The 23,470-nt window shown below is 42.7% G+C and overlaps 1 protein-coding gene across 1 annotated transcript in view; it reads left to right on the top strand.

The window, feature by feature from the left end:
• syt9a (synaptotagmin IXa) overlaps positions 1-23,470 on the top strand; it is a 104,128-nt gene that overhangs the window by 43,826 nt on the left and 36,832 nt on the right. Inside the window, exon 3 of the mRNA XM_061964207.2 lies at positions 5,195-5,750. Within this exon, the coding sequence (XP_061820191.1) occupies positions 5,195-5,750 (556 nt within the window). The remainder of the gene's footprint in view (positions 1-5,194; positions 5,751-23,470) is intronic.

The following is a 23,470-nucleotide window of genomic DNA, read 5'->3' as shown; positions in this document are numbered from 1 at the left end:
AATCCATCTGGACCAGGGCTTTTATTCACGGAGAAAGATCTCAGTGCTTTTACCAGTTCTTCAGTTGAAATAGTATTGTCTAAAGAGTTCTGATGATTTGGACTCAGTTGAGGTAGGTTTAATTGAGTAAAAAAATCATTTAATCTTTAGCCGATAAAGCTGAACTAGATTTATATAATTCTGAATAAAAGTCTTTAAAGACATTGTTGATATCCTGTAAATCTGTACATGTTTCACCTGTTTTTGAGCATATTTTGTGTATAGCAGCTTTGACTTGATCTCCTTTGAGATGTCTAGACAGAAGTTTTTGTGGTTTATCAGATATTTCAAAATGTTTTTGTTTATTTTTCAGTAAAAGTTTAGATACTTCCCTGTGAAGAAGAGAGTTGTATTCATTTTTCAGTTTCAGCATCTTATTGTAGTCAGACTGCAAAAGAGAATGTATATGAATATATTCCATTTCTTTAATGTTTTTTTCTAATTCTTTCTGCCTTTCTCTTGCTTCTCTTTGTTTTGAGCTTTCAAATGAAATTATATATCCTCTCACAGTAGCTTTAAGGGCTTCCCACAATGTGGAGTCTGAGACCTCTCCGTTATCATTTACCTCAATACAATCTTGGATAATCTTGTTCATATACTCTTTAAAATATTAATATACTAATAATTGTGGATTAAATCTCCATTTTTGTTTGATTTTAAGGAGATCCATTTGGATCTGCAGACTCACAGGGCTGTGATCTGAGATGATTCTACTGTGGTACTCAGGATTACTGACATTGGAGAGGGTAGAGGCTTCCACTAAAAAGTAATCGATTCTCATATAAGAATTGTGTACAGCGGAGTAAAATGAATACTCCCTTTTATTAGGATGTTTTGTTCTCCATACGCATACTTGCCAACCTTGAGACCTCCGATTTCGGGGGGTGGGGTGGGCGTGGTCGGGGTTGGGGGTGGGGCGGGGGTGTGGTTAGGGGCGTGGTTAAGAGGGGAGGAGTATATTTACAGCCAGAATTCACCAAGTCAAGTATTTCATATATATATATATATCTAAGAAATACTTGACTTTCAGTGAATTCTAGCTAAATATATATATATTTATTTTATTATATATTTTTATATATAAATAAAAGAAATACTTGAATTTCAGTGTTCATTTATTTACACATATATACGCACATAACACTCATCTACTCATTGTTGAGTTAAGGGTTGAATTGTCCATCCTTGTTCTATTCTCAGTCACTATTTTTCTAACCATGCTGAACACCCTCTCTGATGATGCATTGATGTGTGGCACACTTTCATCAAATGCATTAGAGACTGCAATCTTCCATCTCTCCCTAGCATGGCCCAAAACCGGTCAATCTTTTCTTCCTGAGGAAGATCTTCAGTGCCAAGCACTTGGTAGTCCACTACTTCTTCCCGGAGGCTATCCAGGTCCAATCGCAGCTGCGGCTTGGAATTTACAAGCTGTTATGAGAGTAGCGTATGTGTGTGTGTGGCCCTTTAACAGGTGAGCATGTGAGGTGAGTGATGTCAGTGAGTGTATGGGCGAGAGAAGAGAGTGAGCGGTATCGTCAGTGCGGGCGGGACTAGTTTGTTTTGTGTTGGATTGGCTGTGTGCAAGCAATCAATAAAGCAAGATTTGCAACTAATCGCCGGACTCAGGCAGGAAAGGTGCAACAAAGCGTATTTCTTCATCTTACTCGTCGTCGGCGTTGCCATGGCTGTATCTTCCTCGTTCTTCTGCTTCGTCTCCTTGTTGTGTGCGCAGTTGTGCACTGCACTCTCTAAAAGCCGTATATGTTATTGATGTTATAGATAGCAGTATTGTCCTGTTTAAGAGCGTCACAACATTGCTGTTTACGGCAGACGAACTGCGTTACGGTAGACAAAAAACGTGACTGCTGCTGTTGTGTGTTGTTACCGTGCTGGGAGGACGTTAATGAAACTGCCTAACAATAAACCCACATAAGAAACCAAGAACTCGTCCTCGATCATTCTACAGTTATAATGTGATTGGGCAGGGACACTGTTTATGTCAGAAAAATTGTATTTAAATTATCAAAAAACTTTCCGTTCTGAGTTCTCAATGAACAGACAAGAAGCGGTCTTTGTTGCACCAAGCCAAACGCTTGGAAGATTCCGCTGTGGACGATGGAATGAGACGGGAGGGGTCATCCATTGTCTTGCAAACCTGCCCAAGCTGAATCCAGGATGAAACTTTCCGTTCTGAGTTCTCAATGAACAGACAAGAAGCGGTCTTTGTTGCACCAAGCCAAACGCTTGGAAGATTCCGCTGTGGACGATGGAATGAGACGGGAGGGGTCATCCATTGTCTTCCAGGGCCTGCCCAGGCTGGATCCGGGACGAGCCCAGGCCTGAGGGATCTTCTTCTTTTGTCTTCAATGTGACCGACAACAATGACTGTTTGCATACTCCCCATTCCTGCTGAGACATGTGTTGTTGTGTAAACATTGAAATCTCTAAATAAAAGAGGAGACGGAAACCTTCTTCGTCAGAGCGTGGTGCAGGACTGTGCAGAGAGTACAGTGACCATGTCTTTCCTCAATTGAGTCCAAATTGAATTCTGTCTCTGTTTGATTCCTTGCCTTTTGTCTTGTGTAACAGATGTCCTGTATTTGAACCTGACAGTTTATATCGTGGGAAAGCGGACTCAGGTCTGAATTTCGGGAGATTTTCGGGAGAAAATTTGTCCCGGGAGTTTTTCGGGAGAGGCGCTGAATTTCGAGAGTCTCCCGGAAAATCCGGGAGGGTTGGCAAGTATGTCCATATGTCTATGATATTTCTTGATCTCATAATATTATTAATGGTTTTAGTTGAATTAGCAATTACATGAGATTTAGTTGACAATCTATCTAAAGTGGGATTCAAAAGGCAGTTAAAATCACCACCAATGTAGATATGAGAGGAGCTATCATCAGGAAGTAGACCAACGACTCCATGATAAAAGTTTGAGTCATCGGTGTTTGGTCAATAGATATTCAAAAAAAGTTACTGGGTAGGATGTAATATGACCATTTAATAAAATAAATCTTCCGTTAGGGTCAATTATTGTTGATGTAAGTATGAAAGGCACATTTTTATGAAATAAAATGGCTACACCTCGAGCTTGTGAAGTAAAGGGTGCATGATAAACCTGAGATATCCAGCTAGCTTTAAGTTTGTGTTGATTGTCTTTACAGAAATGTGTTTCTTGTAAGAATAAAACTTCTTCTTTTAATGAATTTAAGTGTGAAAAAACCTTCCCTGCTTTAATATTTTTGGCTAAGCCCCTGATGTTCCATGAAACTAGTGATATTTTTTTCTTACAAGTTGACATTAAAGTTTTTTAGGGTATTTTATCTTTGCATGAAAAAAAAAACTTAGTAATTGGTAAGTTGAAATATAATTGTGCATCTGTCTCCTCCACATTCATGCTCAGATTCACACACTCACACCCCATTGTTCCCCCCTCCCTCTGTCCCCATCGTGTGTAGTTCAATGTTTTGGAGTAAAATCTCCATTGTGATGTTGTCCATAAGGCGTCGTGTTGGTCGATTCCCCAGTCCAAAAGTCCCCCACCCCCATCTTCAGGCGCAGGGCGCATGCTAGTAGTTGCGTTCACTGCTCCAAGCAATAGCTCGGCAGCGAAGTGTTTTCTTTTTTTTCCCTGCGTCCTCCGGTGAAATAAACCCCAGTGAAAAAGTGTATTTCTGCTTTATGCTTATCATAAGCCTTGTGTGGTAGAGCCGTTACTGATGATTAGCCACTAAGATGTTTTATAATGAAGGTCTTAGTGTCTATAGGAGAGGTAAACACTTTTACCTGGTCGTTGTACTCCACATGCAGGCGAGCTGGAAAACGTAGCATAAACTTGATTTCCTTCTCCCGCAGCATGTTCATTACCTCTCGAAAAGCCCGTCTTTGCGCTGTCACCTCGGCAGTGTAGTCTGGAAACAGGAACACGCGCAGGCCGTTGTAGATCAGCTCCTGGCCGCGGCTCAGTCGAAGAAGTAACTCCTTGTCCTGGTAGAAGTGTCTTCTTGCGATGATGCTCCTGGGGCGCTTGCCGTCACCATAGCGAGCTAGCGGGACACGGTGCGTACCGTCCACCACCACTGGCTTGGAGAAGTTACTCGCTCCAAACAACTTTGGTATCAGGTCCGCAACGAAATCCGTAGGTCTTCCCTTTTCTTCTTGCTCTGATATCCCGACTATTTTTATGTTATTACGTCTTGAGCGCCCTTCCAATTTGTCTATTTTAGCTGACAATTACTCATTGCTCCTCTGCGTTTCAGTCAGTTTTTGTTCGAGTGCTTCAATGTGGCGCTCGTGGTCGGAACCTTGCTGCTCCATGTCCTCCAATCTGTTGGTCAATGCCGCCTGCTTGCTTGTAAGAGCCTCTAGCATTTCCTCAAGCATGTCAAAACGTTTGTTCATAGACTCGAGTATCTTATCCAGCAACTTCTCCAAAGTTGATGATGCCATCTCAGCGCTAGTCTCGAGTTCGTTTACGGCCACAGGTGACTCTGATTGCTTCCCTCTTCGGGTCTTGGGCATAATCGTTGTTATCTATGTTTTGACAGAGTATAACTCACCCAGAGTGATAGGCATGCATATAGTTGGCCAAGTGTTGTCAGTTTTAATTTAAAAAAAAAAAAGCAGCATTTGAATTAAATCTTGCAGTTTTCACCTGAGTTACTGCAGAGGTAAACTACTGCGTGTGCATCTTAGCCACACCCCTTCGCGAGTTATGTTATTTTTTATTTAGAAAGCAGGATGGAACGAAAACTACCAAATGGATTATCGAAAGTTTGTGGAAGGGTGGGGCATGGACAAAGGATCTGAAAAAAGGAAAGAGGAAACTTTTCCTTAAGTTTTTTTGTGAACATTTTTACACTCAGAGTTGTTACCTAATGAGAGTGTAACATTTGTAAACATTGTGATCCAGTCAGTCTAATGGTTGGAGGGGCTGTCGGCACAAATTGGCAGCCACGCTTCCTTCAGTCTACCCCAGGGCAGCTGAGGCTACAAATGTAGCTTACCACCACTTAGGTGTAAATGTGGAGTGACTGAATAATGGGTTCTCACTTCTCTGTAAGCGCTTTGAGTATCTAGTCGATAGAAAAGCGCTATATAAATCTAATCCATTATTATTATTATTAATTTTAATGATGTCCTTGATTCACAGACAAGGCTCCATACGCCGACACATGAACCTATCCAACCCCGACTTCAACATGGCCCAGTTTCAAAGGCAGGACTCCCTCACTGGAATGGGACTGGGCCTGGGGCGCCTCAAACCTGAGCTCTACAAACAGCGTTCTCTGGAGGGAGATGACGGCAGTCACAGAGGCAGAGGCTGTGGACGTCTCCACTTCATCCTCAGGTTTGACTGCGACCTGGAGCAGCTGATTGTTAAAATCCACAGAGCGGAGGATCTACCAGCCAAGGACTTCTCCGGAACCTCAGACCCTTATGTTAAGATCTACCTGCTGCCTGATCGGATGACCAAGCATCAGACCAAGGTGCATCGCAAGACTCTCAACCCTGTTTTTGATGAGGTCTTCTTGTTTCCCGTGGCCTACTCAGAGCTTCCCACACGTAAGCTGCACTTCAGCGTCTACGACTTCGACCGATTTTCGCGCCATGACATTATTGGCCAAGTGGTTGTGGACAACTTCCTGGATCTGGCAGATTTCCCACGGGAGACAAAACTCTGCCGGGAAATCAAATATGTCTCAACGGTGAGTAATTAAATCTATTCTTATGAAGTACCGCCAACATTTTCAATGCCATATCTAAAATATAAATACTGTGTGCGATGAGCAAATATACAATTACAGATAAAATATGAAGTACTAAGGTGAGAAGGTCATGGAAAAGCAGCCTCCTACTCATTGATTGCCACAGATACACAAATCAATTTGTGTAGCGGTTCTGCTGCAAGAGCAGAAATTTGGTGTTGGTTAAGCAGATGATGCAGAATCATCGTGTCAACGTTTGCAGCTGCTAGTTCAGCTTATAATGTCAATTGTTATGGTTTGTAAATAAACGTGAATTATCTGAATTTTTAGAGATGTTTTTCCTCTTTGAAGCTATGGCTTTTTTGCAATAAAGCGTCATCAAGAGGCATCTCGATTTTTCCAATATTTCCTATATGAAAGCTTTAACTTGTAATATAGACTCTTACACATACACAATAAGGTTTAAAAGACAAAACATTCATCCAAAATTCCACCTTGGCAGTTAATTGTCAGTATCGTATTATTCTAATATTTTTGCAATTGAATTTAAAGCAGCAAAAATGTTACCACCAACTCTTCTTTGTTCTGTTTTGATTGACACAATCATAGATGTAGACATTTAATAATAATGTTTACTTTTTGGATATCAGCGTATACACTGCGCTGCACCATTGTGAGAGCTGCTTTTAATGTTTTGTTTATGTCAATATAGCTATATCAAGGGTTAAATATCTCTCAGTATAATAGACAACCAAAATAGTTGCTTATTAAAGTAATAAAGACTTAATTTAGAGTTATTTTCGGACACAAGGGGGGCAGCACGGTGGAAGAGGGGTTAGTGCATCTGCCTCACAATACGAAGGTCCTGAGTAGTCCTGGGTTCAATCCCGGGATCGGGATCTTTCTGTGTGGAGTTTGCATGTTCTCCCCGTGACTGCGTGGGTTCCCTCCGGGTACTGCGGCTTCCTCCCACCTCCAAAGACATGCACCTGGGGATAGATTGATTGGCAACACTAAATTGGCCCTAGTGTGTGAATGTGAGTGTGAATGTTGTCTGTCTATCTGTGTTGGCCCTGCGATGAGGGGGCGACTTGTCCAGGGTGTACCCCGCCTTCCGCCCGATTGTAGCTGAGATAGGCTCCAGCGCACCCCGCGACCCCAAAGGGAATAAGTGCTAGAAAATGGATGGATGGATGGATGGACACTAGGGAAACATATAAGGGTTAGGGTTAGGATTAGGGTTACTAATAAGCAATAATTCTGAGGTTATTGAAGGAAGACTCTTAGTTAATGGCTTACTGGTTGTATAACAAGGCCATGTAGAATAAGGCATTATCAAGTACTTAATAATGACTAATTAAGAGCCAATATGTTACTAATTTGCATGTTAATAAGCAACTAATTAATGGTGAATATGTGTTCCCCATACTAAAGTGTTACCTAATAAACATATTGTTGAATTTATACTCCTCTGATACTGTCAATTAAAATTAGTTGTTATGTTGGTGCAACTTTTGCAATGGGTTTACATTGTGTGCAAAGGTGTACCTAATGTGGCAGATTACACTGCAAAAAATATTGAAAACAATTTCTATACAGCAGTCACTTTTCAATAGAAACAAAAAAATATATATACTCCTCCAGATAGGGCTGGGCGATATATCGATATACTCGATATATCGCGGGTTTGTCTCTGTGCGATATAGAAAATGACTATATCATGATATTCGAGTATACATTCTCACGCAGTTGCTTTTAGCTGCGGGCATTAAACTGCATTTGTTTCTCCCTCTTTCTTGTCTCCCCTTCTCACAGAGACATAAAACAAGTGCACCTTCTTACATATGTCACATACGTCACGCGTGCTACGTCACACGCTCCCGCGAAGCAGAGAGGTAGCGACATGGTCCATTAGCTGTGATGCTAACGGAGCGGTGCGAGTGGTAATACGAGAGAAAGAAGGTGCGAATCTGGTAACAAATGAAGGAAGAATTAATTCTCAAGAAAAACAGCACGGGGTCTGGCGGTTGTTTTGGCTTCAAGCGGGAATATGTTGAACTTTTATGCGGCAGAAGCGTTGCTACAAAAAGTAGCAGCACTGCTAATTTGTAGCTTCATTTGAAAAGTCACCCGCTAGAGAATGAAGACTGCTTCAAACTGTGCATGTCAACATCTCCGTTCGGTGCCACACCAACAAAATGCAGAAGCAACTATTTCCACGTCAACACTGTAGGACATATACTATTTGATATGCAGCTCATATTTATGTGACACTTATTGAAATATCTTGTGTGACATCATGCACAAAAGTGCACTTTATTTGTTTTAAACTATTGTAGTGGCGTTCCGTACAAAAAGTGCACTTTAATTTAGTGTTGTTTTGATATGTCATCTTAGTGACATCATGCACAAAAGTGCACTCATAGCTTGTTTTAAAATGTCTCTGACAATCTTGCACTTTCTGTTTTGAAATTACATGAATGTTTGTGCCACTGCTTAATAACTGTTTAATAAATACAGTTTTGGTAAATTGACTTAGTTGTAAATTCCCTCTCTGCATGAAAGTTTAAAATGAGCATATATTAATGAAGTATGAACAAGAATGTTTTAATGTAGACACATATAATAATCATACTGCTGTGATTATATGCATCAAGTGTTAATACAAGGCTATGGCAAAATATCGCGATATATATCGTGTATCGTGACATGGCCTAAAAATATCGAGATATTAATAAAAGGCCATATGGCCCAGCCCTACCTCCAGACAATTAAATCCAGCTGAATACTTGAAAAAAAAGTGCGGCTGCGTGAGGAGGTCATTAATAACTGCTTTACTAATCCGATTGTGCTCTGTCTCACTGGGGTAAAAAGGAGCAAAGCTGCCCTGTGTAATTGCACAGAAACTCATTCATTGAAATTACAACTTTAAGCAATGGTCACAATCACACTACACAGTGACAAAGGCCTGAAAAGGACATTTAACACATTTTGTAGCTACAAAGGGTAATGCTGCTATTCAGGACTGGCCAAACGTTTTAGGCTGCTTATCTGGGCCAGAACAATATCAGTAAATACAGCTGCTGCACTATTTCCATCAAGCACATTGTTTGGCTTCCGAATGTAATCAGTGAGGTAAAATTAAATGTTGGATGTGGTCATTTTCTTTATTATCGTTTTACATAATGGTGGCAATTAAGCGGTTCATTTTTTTTTTAAGCTGGACATGTGCTGTTTTTATGAGGGAGGTCTCTAATTTTTTCCACTTCAGTAACGATACCAATATTACAGCCTTGAGTATTGGCTAATCCGATGTATCGGTATAAATAATACATACGTCTATTACTTATTTTGTACTAAGGGTCTCTGCTTGTTTGAACAAGTCAAATTTAGGACTTTTTAAGGCTATAGGACCATTATCAATAATATGAGACCCATTTCACATCCATACTGGCAAAACTGTTTTCCTTCATTTGCAGTACAGTGAGAGAAATACATGCAAAACATAATGTGGGGGGGCACTTTCACACATTTTGTGCATTAAAGCTGTTAAAACCAATCTATTATATGCGAGATCCACTCGACGTCCATTGCACCGGTCACCCAGGGGGGGTCCCCACATCTGCGGTCCCCTCCAAGGTTTCTCTTTGTCATCCCATAGGGTCCAGTTTTTTCTTGCCCTGATGTGGGATCTGAGCCGAGGATGTCGTTGTGGCTTATGCAGCCCTTTGAGACACTCGTGATTAAGGGCTATATAAGTCAACTTTGATTGATTGATTGAACTTTGATAAACTGTATCATAAGCCGATAAGCTTCGTATTTTAGACGACAAATAGCTGATAATGCATCTCATTAATAACCAATTTTAATTTTACAATAAGCCATGGGCCAGTAAAAAAAAAAAAACAAGCCGTGTGTGACAGTTTGACCCCCCCCCAGTGTCACCGTTCGCCCTTAAACTTCCTCTCAAACCGTGCACATTTGTAAGGAAGCTCAACATGGACAAACTACAAACATTCAATCATGTTAGTCAGTGAAAAGCATGCGCTCAACAAACAAAATATAACCTCTCACTCACCATGGTTCTGAACTGGTAGCTAAACGAGTCAGGGTGGAGCTAAGGGCTTTATATAGGTGAACACACCTGCCTTGACTGATTAGGCCTAATTTGGGCCGAACCATGGTTCTCAAAAGCTGGGTGTTACAGAAGGACACTGGACATTTAAAAGTTATGTTATCCAAGCCTGAGTACACTGTATACAAAAATGACTGCTCTACAAATGCAAAAGTACTATGTGATGGTTATTTATGGTGTATTTTACAAAAGAACGGTATTCTTAATTCCCCCTGTCAAATTGGTCCCAGATAGTGGGAGGGGCTATGGACTATTTAAGTTGGAAAATGCCATTTTTCTGACAGTCTGCTGTCTGTCACTGCCAGAGGAGGTTCTCTGTCCTGAGCAGGAGCTCAGGTCTCCATGCATCAAACATCTACTGAGATTGTGGGTGCTTTGTTTCCTCTTGTTGTTGTTCACCTCTTGACACTTTGGGTTGTAGATAAATGTTTGCAAACTGTTATCAAGTGCGTGCCTTGCCATCCTTGGTTTGAAAGTCTGGTTTGCAGAGGTTACATTACCTTCACCCGAGGCGGGGTGTGACATATGGTGGCAGTGGTGGGATGGCAAACCGCAGAGTTTAAAACAAACCTGGCAGAGGGCGGACCAGAACTGGTTTGAGATCCCAAGTGTCTGATGTGGCAATGACAGAGGAGACGGATGAGATGGCTGGTCGAGGGGCCACGGCAATGAGGCTGGACCATGCGACTATGGCTGAGGAGCGTGAAGTTGGGTGGAACGCCGAGGAGTCTGAAGAAGACATCATAAGTTTTGAGAACTCTGGGACTAGGCGTAAGCAGCATAGGAAGGGGTCTGGGAAGGCTAGGTGGTCTGCTGAGCCACAGAGGCCTGAAAGAGTGCTAGGTAAACCTACCTGGTTAACATGTTCCAAGACTTTTTGATTGGACAGCAACGTAAGGAAGCTGTCCTGGTCCGTGAACTCCAGGAGTTAAAAACTGTCTGTACAAGGCCTAGCCTAGATCACTCACTCACTAACCAAAACGCTAACCGTACTCCTGATGATAGTCATTGTGAGCAGTCGCCCAAACTCAAACCCAAAACTCGCCCACATCCAACTCCTAGTCCTCAAGCGTCGCCGTCCAGAGATTCCTTCATCATCTCCGACAAGGCCCAAAGATTCTCCCTTTCCAGCAGAGTGAGGACATTGAAAACTTTCTTGTCCGCTTCAAGCGCATCGCTCGCGCCTGGGGCTGTCCTCAGTCTGACTGGGCCTGTCGACTTATTTCACTCTTGACCGGCAAAGCCCTGGATGCCTACTCTGCGATGGAGGAAGATGCTTCCAAAGTCTACGCTGACCTTAAAGAAGCCTTCCTTGCTAAGTTTGATATCTCTCCTGAGACTTATAGGCTCCAGTTCCGGTCAACCTACATTCCTATTGGTGGATCTTCCAAGGAGACTTACAACGGACTCAAAGGTCTCTACGGAAGAGGGATCAAGCCAGAGCAGCATGCCAAAGATGACATCCCAGAGCTTTTCATTCTGGAGTGTCTACTGAAATGATTCACATGCTGCCCAACGAGATGAAGACTTGGGTCAAGGAATACGAGCCAGAAGATGGACTTACTGCTGCTAACTTGCAGGCCATTACTTGAATGTTCGTAAAGGACTCCGAATGCCAAGGCAGCAGAACAACCGTGTAGAAGCCCAAGGTGCAACCGACCTGTCAGAGGCAGAGATGTGTGCAGAAAGGAGGTGGTTACAGCACCTCAGGAGACAAGAGAGTGTTCCCGAGACGGAGTCCAGTGAAGGATCTCATCTGCTACCACTGTCAACAGCCAGGCCATCGAGCCTCAGTCTGTCCCTTGAAAGGTCCCAAGCTGTCCAGCTTCTGTCATGTTCCCCATCCATCTGTCCCAGCTTCAGTCATGGCACCTGCTCTTGCACCCAATCCTGAACCTGAGGCCAAACCTGACACTGAGCCTATCATGATGCCAGGTTGTGTTAATGGCCGTCCAGTGCAAGCACTGTTGGACACAGGTCGCTCCATGACTAGGGATGATGTTTGATAAGAAATTATCGAGTTCGAGCCCATTATCGAATCCTCTTATCGAATCCAGACAGGTTGTTTTATATGGGAAAAAAAACACAATATTTGGTTTAACAAAAACTCACTTTTATTTTATAAGAAAAAAATAAAATAAAATAAATAAATAAATATTGACTGTAGGTATCCCCCTAAAAAAATAATAAAAAAAAAATAAATAATGACTGTTGTTACCCAAAGTATATTAAGTGGGATTTTTCAGAAAAACAAATATATACAGTAACACAAAAACAACCTGTCTCTGTGATTACTATAAATGTATAAATAATAATTTAGTGTTAAATAAAATTAGTCCCTAGGGCACAAAACTGAAAATAATACAGCTCTCCAAAAAGTGTACTTCTGCTGCTATTGGAACATCCTTCTGGGGTCCATCAGTGTGGTCTCCTCCAGGAATGACTGCACGTCCTTGTCCTGGAGGGAAAATGAGGGACAGACACAGCATATATTTAGGGGGGAAATTAGCTGAATGTGAAGACTAAGGTGTCTGTTATTAATTCTTTAGCATTAGTATGTGGAATTAAATGATGGAATGGATTAAGTAATGAAGTTAAACATTGTACTGATATGATCCACTTTATTAAGAGGTTGTTCAAATGAATAGTGCTTACAAAGTACAAAGAGTAATTATGAGAAATACTTCCAACCTTATTGAAAATAAGATATTCTTCATCTCAGTATATTACTAATGACTGAATTCAATCAATCAATCAATCAATGTTTATTTATATAGCCCTAAATCACAAGTGTCTCAAAGGGCTGCACAAGCCACAACGACATCCTCGGTACAGAGCCCACATAAGGGCAAGGAAAAACTCACCCCAGTGGGACGTCGATGTGAATGACTATGAGAAACCTTGGAGAGGACCGCATATGTGGGTAACCCCCCCCCCCCTCTAGGGAGACCGAATGCAATGGATGTCGAGTGGGTCTAACATAATATTGTGAGAGTACAGTCAATAGTGGATCCAGCATAACAGTAAGAGTCCAGTCCACAGTGGGGTCAGCAGGAAACCATCCCGAGCGGAGACGGGTCAGCAGCGCAGAGATGTTCCCAACCGATATACAGGCGAGCGGTCCACCCCGGGTCCCGACCCCGGACAGCCAGCACCCCATCCATGGCCACCGGACCTGTGTGTCTCCCCTTCCACAAGGGGTAGGGGGGAGCAGAGGAGAAAAGAAAAGAAACGGCAGATCAACTGGTCTAAATAAAAGAGGGGGCTATTCAAAGGCTAGAGTATACAAATGAGTTTTGAGATGGGACTTAAATGCTTCTACTGAGGTAGCATCTCTAACTGATACCGGGAGGGCATTCCAGAGTACTGGAGCCCGAATAGAAAACGCTCTACTGCCCGCAGACTTTTTTTGGGCTCTGGGAATCACTAATAAGCCAGAGTTCTTTGAACGCAGATTTCTTGCCGGGACATATGGTACAATACAATCGGCAAGATAGGATGGAGCTAGACCGTGTAGTATTTTATACGTAAGTAGTAAAACCTTAAAGTCGCATCTTAAGTGCACAGGAAGCCAGTGCAGGTGAGCCAGTATAGGCGTAACGTGATCAAACTTTCTTGTTCTCGTCAAAAGTCTAGCAGCCGCATTTTGTACCAACTGTAATCTTTTAATGCTAGACATAGGGAGACCCGAAAATAATACGTTACAGTAATCGAGACGAGACGTAACGAACGCATGAATAATGATCTCAGCGTCGCAAGTGGATAAAATGGAACACATTTTTGCGATATTACGGAGATGAAAGAAGGCCGTTTTAGTAACACTCTTAATGTGTGACTCAAACGAGAGAGTTGGGTCGAAGATAATACCCAGATTCTTTACTGAGTCGCTTTGTGTAATTGTTTGGTTGTCAAATGTTAAGGTGGTATTATCAAATAAATGTCGGTGTTTAGCAGGACCGATAATCAGCATTTCCGTTTTCTTAGTGTTGAGTTGCAAGAAGTTACACGCCTCCAGCTGACTACAATCCGGCGTGTTGGTCAGCTTTAGGGGCATGTAGAGTTGGGTGTCATCAGCATAACAATGAAAGCTAACACCGTATTTGCGTATGATGTCGCCTAGCGGCAGCATGTAAATACTAAAGAGTGCAGGGCCAAGAACCGAACCCTGGGGGACTCCGCACGGTACCTTAACATAGTCCGAGGTCACATTGTTATGGGAGACGCACTGCATCCTGTCAGTAAGATAAGAGTTAAACCACGACAAGGCTAAGTCTGACATACCAATACGTGTTTTGATACGCTCTAATAAAATGTTATGATCGACGGTATCGAAAGCAGCGCTAAGATCAAGAAGCAGCAACATAGATGACGCATCAGAATCCATCGTTAGCAGTAGATCATTAGTCATTTTTGCGAAGGCTGTCTCCGTAGAGTGATTTGCCCTGAAACCAGATTGAAAAGGTTCACAGAGATTGTTAGACACTAAGTGTTCATTTAGCTGCTGTGCGACAATTTTTTCGAGGATTTTCGAGATAAACGGAAGGTGGGACACTGGCCGGTGGTTTACCATGAGGTCAGGATCGAGGTTAGGTCTTTTGAGTAGAGGATGAATAACCGCTTTTTTGAATGCTAGTGGAACAGTGCCAGAGGAAAGTGATAAGTTTATAATATTTAGCACTGATGGACCTAATAATACAAAAAGCTCATTGATAAGTTTCCCAGGAAATGGGTCAAGTAAACATGTTGTTTGTTTTGTCCCCTTAACACATCTTAACAATTCCTCTAATGTTATTTCATCAAAGAGAGAGAAACTATTTTGGAGGGCGGTATCCGTCGTAGATACAGTCGTATCTGTGTTAATAGAACCCAGTTGTAGCTGCGGTGCATTGTCTTTAATCTCCTTTCTAATGAGTTCAATTTTCTTATTAAAGAAATTCATAAAATCATCTGCTGAGTGGGTGGAGCTACTGGGAGGAGTCCCTTGTTGGGTTAGCGATGCTACTGAACTAAACAAAAATTTAGGATCATTTTTGTTGAGGTGGATGAGATTTGAGTAATATTTAGCTTTAGCTAAGGTAAGCATGTGTTTATAAGTTATTAAACTATCACTCCATGCTTGATGGAAAACCTCAAGTTTAGTAGCACGCCATTTGCGTTCCAGCTTTCTACACGATAATTTATGGGCTCTAGTTTCTTCTGTAAACCATGGGGTGCGCCTTTTAGGGGCTCTTTTTAGCTTTAGCGGTGCTATACTATCAATGGTGTCGCGCAGGGCGTCGTTAAAGTTGTTAGTGAGGTTATCAATACAGCCGACATAATTTGGGAATGGTGCCATTACCGAAGGCCAGCAAGAGTCATCGTTGTGGCAGCATTAATGTTGCGGCTGCTATAGTAGTTATTATTATTAGTTTGTTGACAATGAGTCAGAACTTCAAATTTTATAAGGTAATGATCGGACATTACTCTAGTATACGGGAGTATCGTAACTTTGGAGGTGGTGACACCCCTGACAAGCACTAGATCTATCGTATTACCGTTGCGATGCGTAGGTTCATTTATTATTTGTGTAAGACCACAGCTATCAATTATAGTCTGGAGTGCCATGCACTGAGGGTCCGATGGGGTCTTCATATGGATATTAAAGTCCCCCATTATGATTATATTGTCGGCGTGCGTCACTAAATCAGCAACGAATTCTGAAAATTCACTGATGAAGTCCGAATAGGGTCTTGGGGGGCGGTAGATAACAGCCAGGTGGAGAGGCAGCGGTGTGACAAACCTCATAGTAAGCACCTCAAACGTGTTATATTTATTATTTAGGTTCGGGGTAAGGTTAAAGTTTTTGTTGTATATGAATGCGACTCCCCCACCCCTTTTGAGGGGACGGGCAATATGCGCTCCCGCATAGCCAGGAGGAGACGCCTCACCCAGCGCAAAGAAATCGTCTGGTTTGAGCCAGGTCTCGGCGAGACCAATGACGTCAAGATTATTGTCTCTAATGACCTCATTAACTAATAACGTTTTGGAAGATAATGATCAGAGGTGGGTAGAGTAGCCAGAAATTGTACTCAAGTAAGAGTACTGTTACTTTAGAGATTTATTACTCAAGTAAAAGTAATGAGTAGTCACCCAAATATTTACTTGAGTAAAAGTAAAAAGTATGTTGTGAAAAAACTACTCAAGTACTGAGTAACTGATGAGTAACATACACACATATATCATATATATATATATATATATATATATATATATATATATATATATATATATATATATATATATATACATATATACATATATACACATACATTGATATATACAGTATATCATTTATATTTATTTATTTTGCCGTTTTTGTTTACATGTTAAAGGTGTTTTACTGAATATACATGCATGTTTAACACATATAGATTCCTTTCTTTCATGTTGACAAGAATATAAGTTGGTGTATTACCTGATTCTGATGACTTGCATTGATTGTAATCCTGACAGCAGTGCTTAACGTCCACGTTTTCAAATGCAGGAGAAAAAAAGTTCCTCCTTTCTGTCTAATACCACATGAAAGCGGTTGGTTTTTGGTATCTTATTTGTCCAGCTTCCATATTCGTTTTCACACACTTTACAAGAAATACATTGGCGGCAAATTCCGTAGCTTGCTAGCTTGTTTGCGCTGGCTTTCGGAGACTCTTATTTTGAAAGCGCAGGCGCGATGGAGCGGCACTTTTATTGTGAAGACAGGAACTGTGCAGTCAGTCTTTAGGCTTGTGACGGGATGTACGTTTGAAATAAAAAAGTGTCTTTTTTCCTTCACACTTTTGATTGATTGATTGAAACTTGTATTAGTAGATTGCACAGTACAGTACATATTCTGTACAATTGACCACTAAATGGTAACACCCCAATAAGTTTTTCAACTTGTTTAAGTCAGGTCATGTGACCGCCTGGCTCTGTTTGATTGGTCCAACGTCACCAGTGACTGCATCTGATTGGTGGAACGGAGTGAAACATCACCAGTAACGCAGGCACTTTGAAGGTCTGTCTGACAGACCAAAACAAACAAAGCGTGCATTAACAGATCGATAAAAATTAGTAGCGAGTAGCGAGCTGAATGTAGATAAAAGTAGCGGAGTAAAAGTAGCGTTTCTTCTCTATAAATATACTCAAGTAAAAGTAAAAGTAAGTTGCATTAAAACTACTCTTAGAAGTACAATTTATCCCAAAAGTTACTCAAGTAGATGTAACGGAGTAAATGTAGCGCGTTACTACCCACCTCTGATAATGATCGTATGTTTAAGAAGCCCATATTATAGGTAGTGGGCTGTTTTGAGGAGTTTTTGTTGAAATTATCTGTAGTAGCAATATTAATAATGTTGCGTTTATTATGTGTAGTGCACTTTAAATAATTTCGACCATATCTAGGAATTGATATGACGGGAATTTTCCGATTGTTTGCTTGATGTTGTGATAAACTGAACGCATCATAACTTGCCACCTCAGTAGAGTGCATGTCTACTTCTGATAAAGCCATCACAGAAAAAACATTTCGTGAGTTGTGTATTGTTGTAAAATAATTGCTATGTGTGCAGGGATTATCCAGCCTGGCGCTGGCTAGTTCTATTTTAACTGACTTCTCACCCGGACTAGCGCATCTTTGAGGATTAGCCTTTCGCTTTGTTGTTAGCCCCGCTCGGCATCCCCGCTTCTGCTTCCGCTCACACCGCTTACGTGTCTTCCGTTGACGGTCCCCGCTGGCACTTAACTCCGCTGCTTCAGAGGCCGCTGGATGTAGCCAGCGAAGTATTCCCATGCTAGCGAGAAGTTCCAAAATACACGCATCTTTCAGCCAATAACGGCCCGATCTATCCACATCCAGAATCGTCTGTCGGTCGTATGTGATCACGAAGTGTCCACGCTGTGAGCCAGCCATGAATTAGACAGAATTGACGGGTATTTTTGCCAAATCGCTCTACACTTCCAAGAGTGTCTGCAAGCCGCTGCCATCAGGGCGCCGCCATCTTGTTTTTTTCAATTAATTAATTACATATTACAAAACTGTTGTATATACTAATTCACAGATGTTATTTTATTATAAAAAGGTCTGTAAATGATGTATATATTTGTAAACGCTCTGAAGTGGGAAAGGGGTAGGATTAAATAAGCTTGACTTCTTCCTACTCCTTTTCAGACATGATGTAAAGTGAAATGATATGAAACTGTGATGTGTTATGCTGTAAGTGTGTTCATGTACGGAATAAACTAAAGAAATAAAGAAAGCACTAGTTTATTAGACAGACCTGCAAACTCTGGAGTGGTGCAGGCTACGAGATACCGTTAACGTTATCAGACACATACAAAAAGGGTAACGTTTACGTTACCGTTAGCCACTGACTATGCTTAGGTAACATTAGTCTAGCTAACATTACTGCAGTCCTGGTTGACATAAGAGGTAACGTTATTTTAGCCTAAAGGCTAGTGAGTGAGCAGATAAGGAAATTAACCGGCAATAGTTAACGTTAATTACTCACCAGCACTATCACTGGAATTGGCGCTGCAAGTTGAAGCAGAGGAAGAGGGGCATGCTTCATCATCATTTCATCATGCTTGTTGTACTTCCCCCCCTTACATGAGAGCGAAGCCTGGCAATAATTGCAGATAGCCGTTTCCTTGTCGTATTTTTTTTGTAAAATGAAGCCATGCCTTGAGGCATTTATTCCTGTCCATTGTTGTTGCTGCTTCTGTATCTGCCGCCTAATGACTAAGCTACGTCATTTCCTGGGACGTGCCACAGGGCATTTCCTGTGGGACGGGATTCGTTCCCAGGGATTCTAATACAGAACCAACTCTTTTTCTTTACTATAGTGGCCTCGATAACGGGAACCGGTTCTCAAAAAGGGATTTGAGTCCATGGAATCGGTTCTTTTCTTATCGAACAACCGGGAGAACCGTTTCGAACATCATCCCTATCCATGACACTGCTGAACCATTCTTTTGTGTCACTTGGTAATCTTGACTATCAGCATGCCACAGCCATTCAATGTGTCCATGGTGATCTAAGAAGATATCCCGTGGCTTATTTGACCATCGTCATCGATGACCAGGCTTTCTTGCTCCGTGTGGGGGTTCTTGACCACATGCCCCATGACATGATCTTGGGCAGAGACTTGCCTATTCTGCATGATCTTGTTCATCAGGCACACAAGCAGAAAGCGAAGTCCAGTTCTATTCCAGCCATTCAAGAGACATATCTAGTACTCACTCGTGCACAGACAGCCAAGCTAGGGCTGGAGCCTCTTCCTGACATGGACCCTTCTCTATGCCAGGGTGGTCAGAAGAGCCCTCCGAAAAGCAAGTGCCAGCGCCGCCTGGAGAAGATCTAAGGTACTCCACTGTTGGGTGATGTGTCAAGCTTGAAACCTGATGGAGAGTGGCAGGTACCTGAAGACATCCGAAGCTACAGAGAGCTGACGTCTCACTGGCTCCCCTGCTGGCTAAGATGAAAGATGCTAACATCCCCTTGCAGCCAAACCAGGGTGAAAAATATGTCCTGGAGGATGGAGTGTGTAGCAGATCAGCCAGAGAATCGTTTGGTGGTCCCTACTTGCTGTAGGCCTCTTGCACTCCATCTTGCTCATTCCATACCCTGGACTGGTCATGTTGGACAAGACGAGACTCTCGCTCGAGTCAAAGCTCGCTTCTTTTGGCCTTTAATGGTCAAATATGTTATTGAGTACTGTCAAACCTGTCTGCAGTGCCAGAAGACTTCCCCGAGACGACCTGAGAAAGCCACACTACTCCCTCTTCCTCCCATTGATGTTCCTTTCCGGAGGATTGCAACGGATATCGTTGGACCCCTGGAGAAAAGCAGTGGAGAAAAGCAGTGGAGGCTATGAATACATCCTTGTCCTCTGTGACTACTCCACCAGGTTTCCTGAGGCCTTCCCACTAAGGAGTGTCAGGACTCCCAAAGTCATCTCTGCACTTGTACAGTTCTTCTCATGAGTACGAATTCCAGATGAAATAATCACAGATCAAGGAACCAACTTCACCTCAAAACTCATGAAGCAGCTTCACAAACAACTTGAAATTACTGGCATTTGCACCACCCCCTATCATCCACAAACCGACGGGCTGGTGGAACGCTTCAACCAAACCCTGAAGTCCATGCTGAGGAAGTTTGTAGATGACACAAGTCGAGACTGGGAGAAATGGCTTCCCTTCTTGCTCTTTGCCTATCAAGAGGTACCCTAAGCCCCTACTGGGTTTTTGCCTTTTGAGCTTCTTTATGGGTTCCCCGTTCAAGGTCCCTTGGACCTTTTGAAGAAATCATGGGAATCCAAACCACCTGCACCACAAGGGGTTCTTTCTTATGTGCTGCAGATACAAGACCGGCTAAAGCAATACAGAGCAAAGGCAAGGGAAAATCTTGGAAAGGCCCAGATGACCACAAAGCACGTCACAGGGTGCTACAACCAGGTTATGGGTTAATGCTCTTTCCTCCAACCTCAAGCCATAAACTGCTGGCCCAATGGCAAGGTCCTTACTCCGTGGTCAGACAAGCTGGTCCAGTCACCTATGAGATCTCACATCCGGATAAAGGAAAGGCATCCCAAGTGTACCACATCAAGCTTCTGAAGGTATGGAAGGAGAGGAAATCCTCTGTGGAAGGAAAGGATGTCCAAGCCAGTCAAGTACCTACTCAAAGCAAGGAGTTGCATGTGGAAAAGGTGACGCTGGCACGGGAAGTGGAAATGGATGATGATGTGGAGGAGACAGATCTGTCCATGCTCACTACACCACAGAAACCTGAGGTAAGTCACTTGTCTGCACAATCTGCCCTTAAACTCTTGCAAGTGTGTGAATAATGCCCAGTATTGTTCAGTGCCAAGCCAGGAAGAACTCCACTGATTGAACATGTCATTCACTTAAAAAAATCAATACCTATCCGTCAGCGCCCATACAGAATGCTGCCTGAGCGGATGGTGTAGCCCCTCAACCATGAAATCCAAACCATGCTGGATCTAGGAGTGATTGAACCCTCAAACAGTGAGTGGTGTAACCCCATTGTCCTCGTCCCTAAGAAAGACAACACAATACAACTATGTAATGACCTACGCAAAGTGAATGCAGTTTCTAAATTTTACGCTTATCCAATGCCACGCATTGATGAACTTCTTGAGAAGCTGGGCAAAGCTGTGTTCATCACCACCCTTGACCTGTGTAAGGGATACTGGCAAGTGCCTTTAGAGAAGGAGTCAAGGGAGTACACTGCCTTTCGTGGCCCAAAGGGTCTCTATCATTACACGATTATGCCGTTCGGACTCCACGGAGCCCCCGCAACATTTCAGCGGCTAATGGATCGCGCTCTGCAGGGGTGTGGCCAGTTCCTTGCAGCCTATCTCGATGATGTGGTGGTTTTCAGCACTTTCTGGGAAGACCACCTCTCTCACCTGCGTCAAGTCCTGGTCCGGATCCGGATCACTCTTAACACCCAGAAATGTGAGTGGGCCAAAACTGAGGTGTGCTACCTAGGTTACCATCTTGGCAACGGGCAGATACGTCCACAGGTGGACAAGGTGAAGGCTATCCAAGACAGTCCTAGACCCCGGACAAAGAAGCAGGTCCGGTCATTCTTGAGGCTTTCCGGGTGGTACAGAAGATTTGTGCCCCACTTCTCTACCATCACAGCTCCTCTTGTCGAGCTGACAACCAAAGTATCCTCTAATCCAGTCAAATGGACAAACATGTGAAACTGCCTTCACGAAGGTCAAAGCTATTCTATGCTCTTCCCCGGTCTTACAAAGTCCTGACTTCAACCAGCGATTCCTTGTTCAAGTTGATGCCTCCGGTGTGGGCCTTGGAGCCGTCCTAGCCCAAGGAAAGGAGGGAGAGGAAAAACCGCTTCTCTATCTGAGCCGTAAACTGCATCCCAGAGAAACTAGGTATTCTGCCATCGAAAAGGAATGTCTTGCCTTCAAGTGGGCGTTGGACAGCCTACGTTATTACCTTCGAGGACGGACCTTTGATCTGGAAACGGACCACCGGGCATTGAGCTGGATCAATTCCATGAGGGATAAGAACTCCCGTCTTACCAGATGGTACTTGGCGTTACAGCCATATTGCTTCAATATTACACATCGAGCTGGCAAAATTAACTTGCTAGCTGATTACCTGTCTCGTCTCCTGGAATTGCTGTCGCTGGAGAGGAAGGAGGTGATGTGACAGTTTGACCCCCCCATTGTCACCGTTTGCCCTTAAACTTCCTCTCAAACCGTGCAGATTTGTAAGGAAGCTCAACATGGACAAACTACAAATATTCAATCTTGTTAGTCAGTGAAAAACATGTGCTCAACAAACAAAATATAACCTCTCACTCAGCATGGCTCTGAACTGGTGGCTAAAAGAGTCAGAGTGGGGCTGAGGGCTTTATATAGGTGAACACACCTGCCTTGACTGATTAGGCCTAATTTGGGCAGAACCATGGTTCTCAAAAGCTGGGTGTTACAGAAGGACTCTGGACATTTAAAAGTTATGTTATCCAAGCCTGAATACACTGTATACAAAAATGACTGATCTACAAATGCAAAAGTACTATGTGAATACTTTTAGACATGTGATGGTTATTTATGGTGTATTTTACAAAAGAACGGTATTCTTAATTCCCCATGTTAAATTGGTCCCAGCTAGTGGGAGGGGCTATTGGCTATTTAAGTTGTAAAATGCCATTTTTTTTGACAGTCTGCTGTCTGTTACTGCCAGAGGAGGTTCTCTGTCCTGAGTAGGAGCTCAGGTCTCCATGCATCAAACATCTACTGAGAATTTGGGTGCTTTGTTTCCTCTTGTTGTTGTTCACCTCTTGACACTTTGGGTTGTAAATAAATGTTTGTAAACTGTTACCAACTGCGTGCCTTGCCATCCTTGGTTTGAAAGTCTGGTTTGCAAAGGTTACATTACCTTCACCCGAGGCGGGGTGTGACACCGTGGTCCCTAAATGGCCCATGGGCCGCATTTTGGATGCCCTGGTTTACACTGTTCCTTTAAAGGAAAGTGCAAGTGCAACACAAAGCTTTTAAAGAGTATGAATGATTATTGTATGTTTTGTAAGCTAAAGTCACGTGTTACTTGAAGTGTAGCATTTATAGTTCCAGCTTGTTGTGATGTTCACATCTCTACGGAAAAATGACGGCACACTGCTGTCATCTCATGCACTCGTCGTTGTCTGCTTATGTTTTCCACTGGGAGGTGAAATGTTCACAAACAGATGCAAAGGCCCTGAAGGGGCTGAAACCAGCAGGCAAGGCGGCTAATGGTGGTGCAGAATCACCTCTGCACAACATTGATACAGTGTGATTGTCTGCAGTGTTGTCTAGACCACATTTCATTTTACTATGACTAAATCTCATGCCAAACTCCGAACATTTTTGTCTGCCTTTAGGGCACTTGAAAAGTGTGCAGTGTAAGAAATCAGTACCCAAAATAAGCACACAACAATTCCAATCAGAACAAAAGTGTCCTTACAGGTAATTCCAACACAAATGCATGTATTGCATTTTTAGCACCTTCCCTAAACGTTTTGCTCCAAGCTCCA

Source organism: Nerophis lumbriciformis, linkage group LG06, assembly GCF_033978685.3.
Source record: "Nerophis lumbriciformis linkage group LG06, RoL_Nlum_v2.1, whole genome shotgun sequence".
NCBI lineage: Eukaryota > Metazoa > Chordata > Actinopteri > Syngnathiformes > Syngnathidae > Nerophis > Nerophis lumbriciformis.
This window is presented reverse-complemented; position numbering and strand designations above follow the sequence as displayed.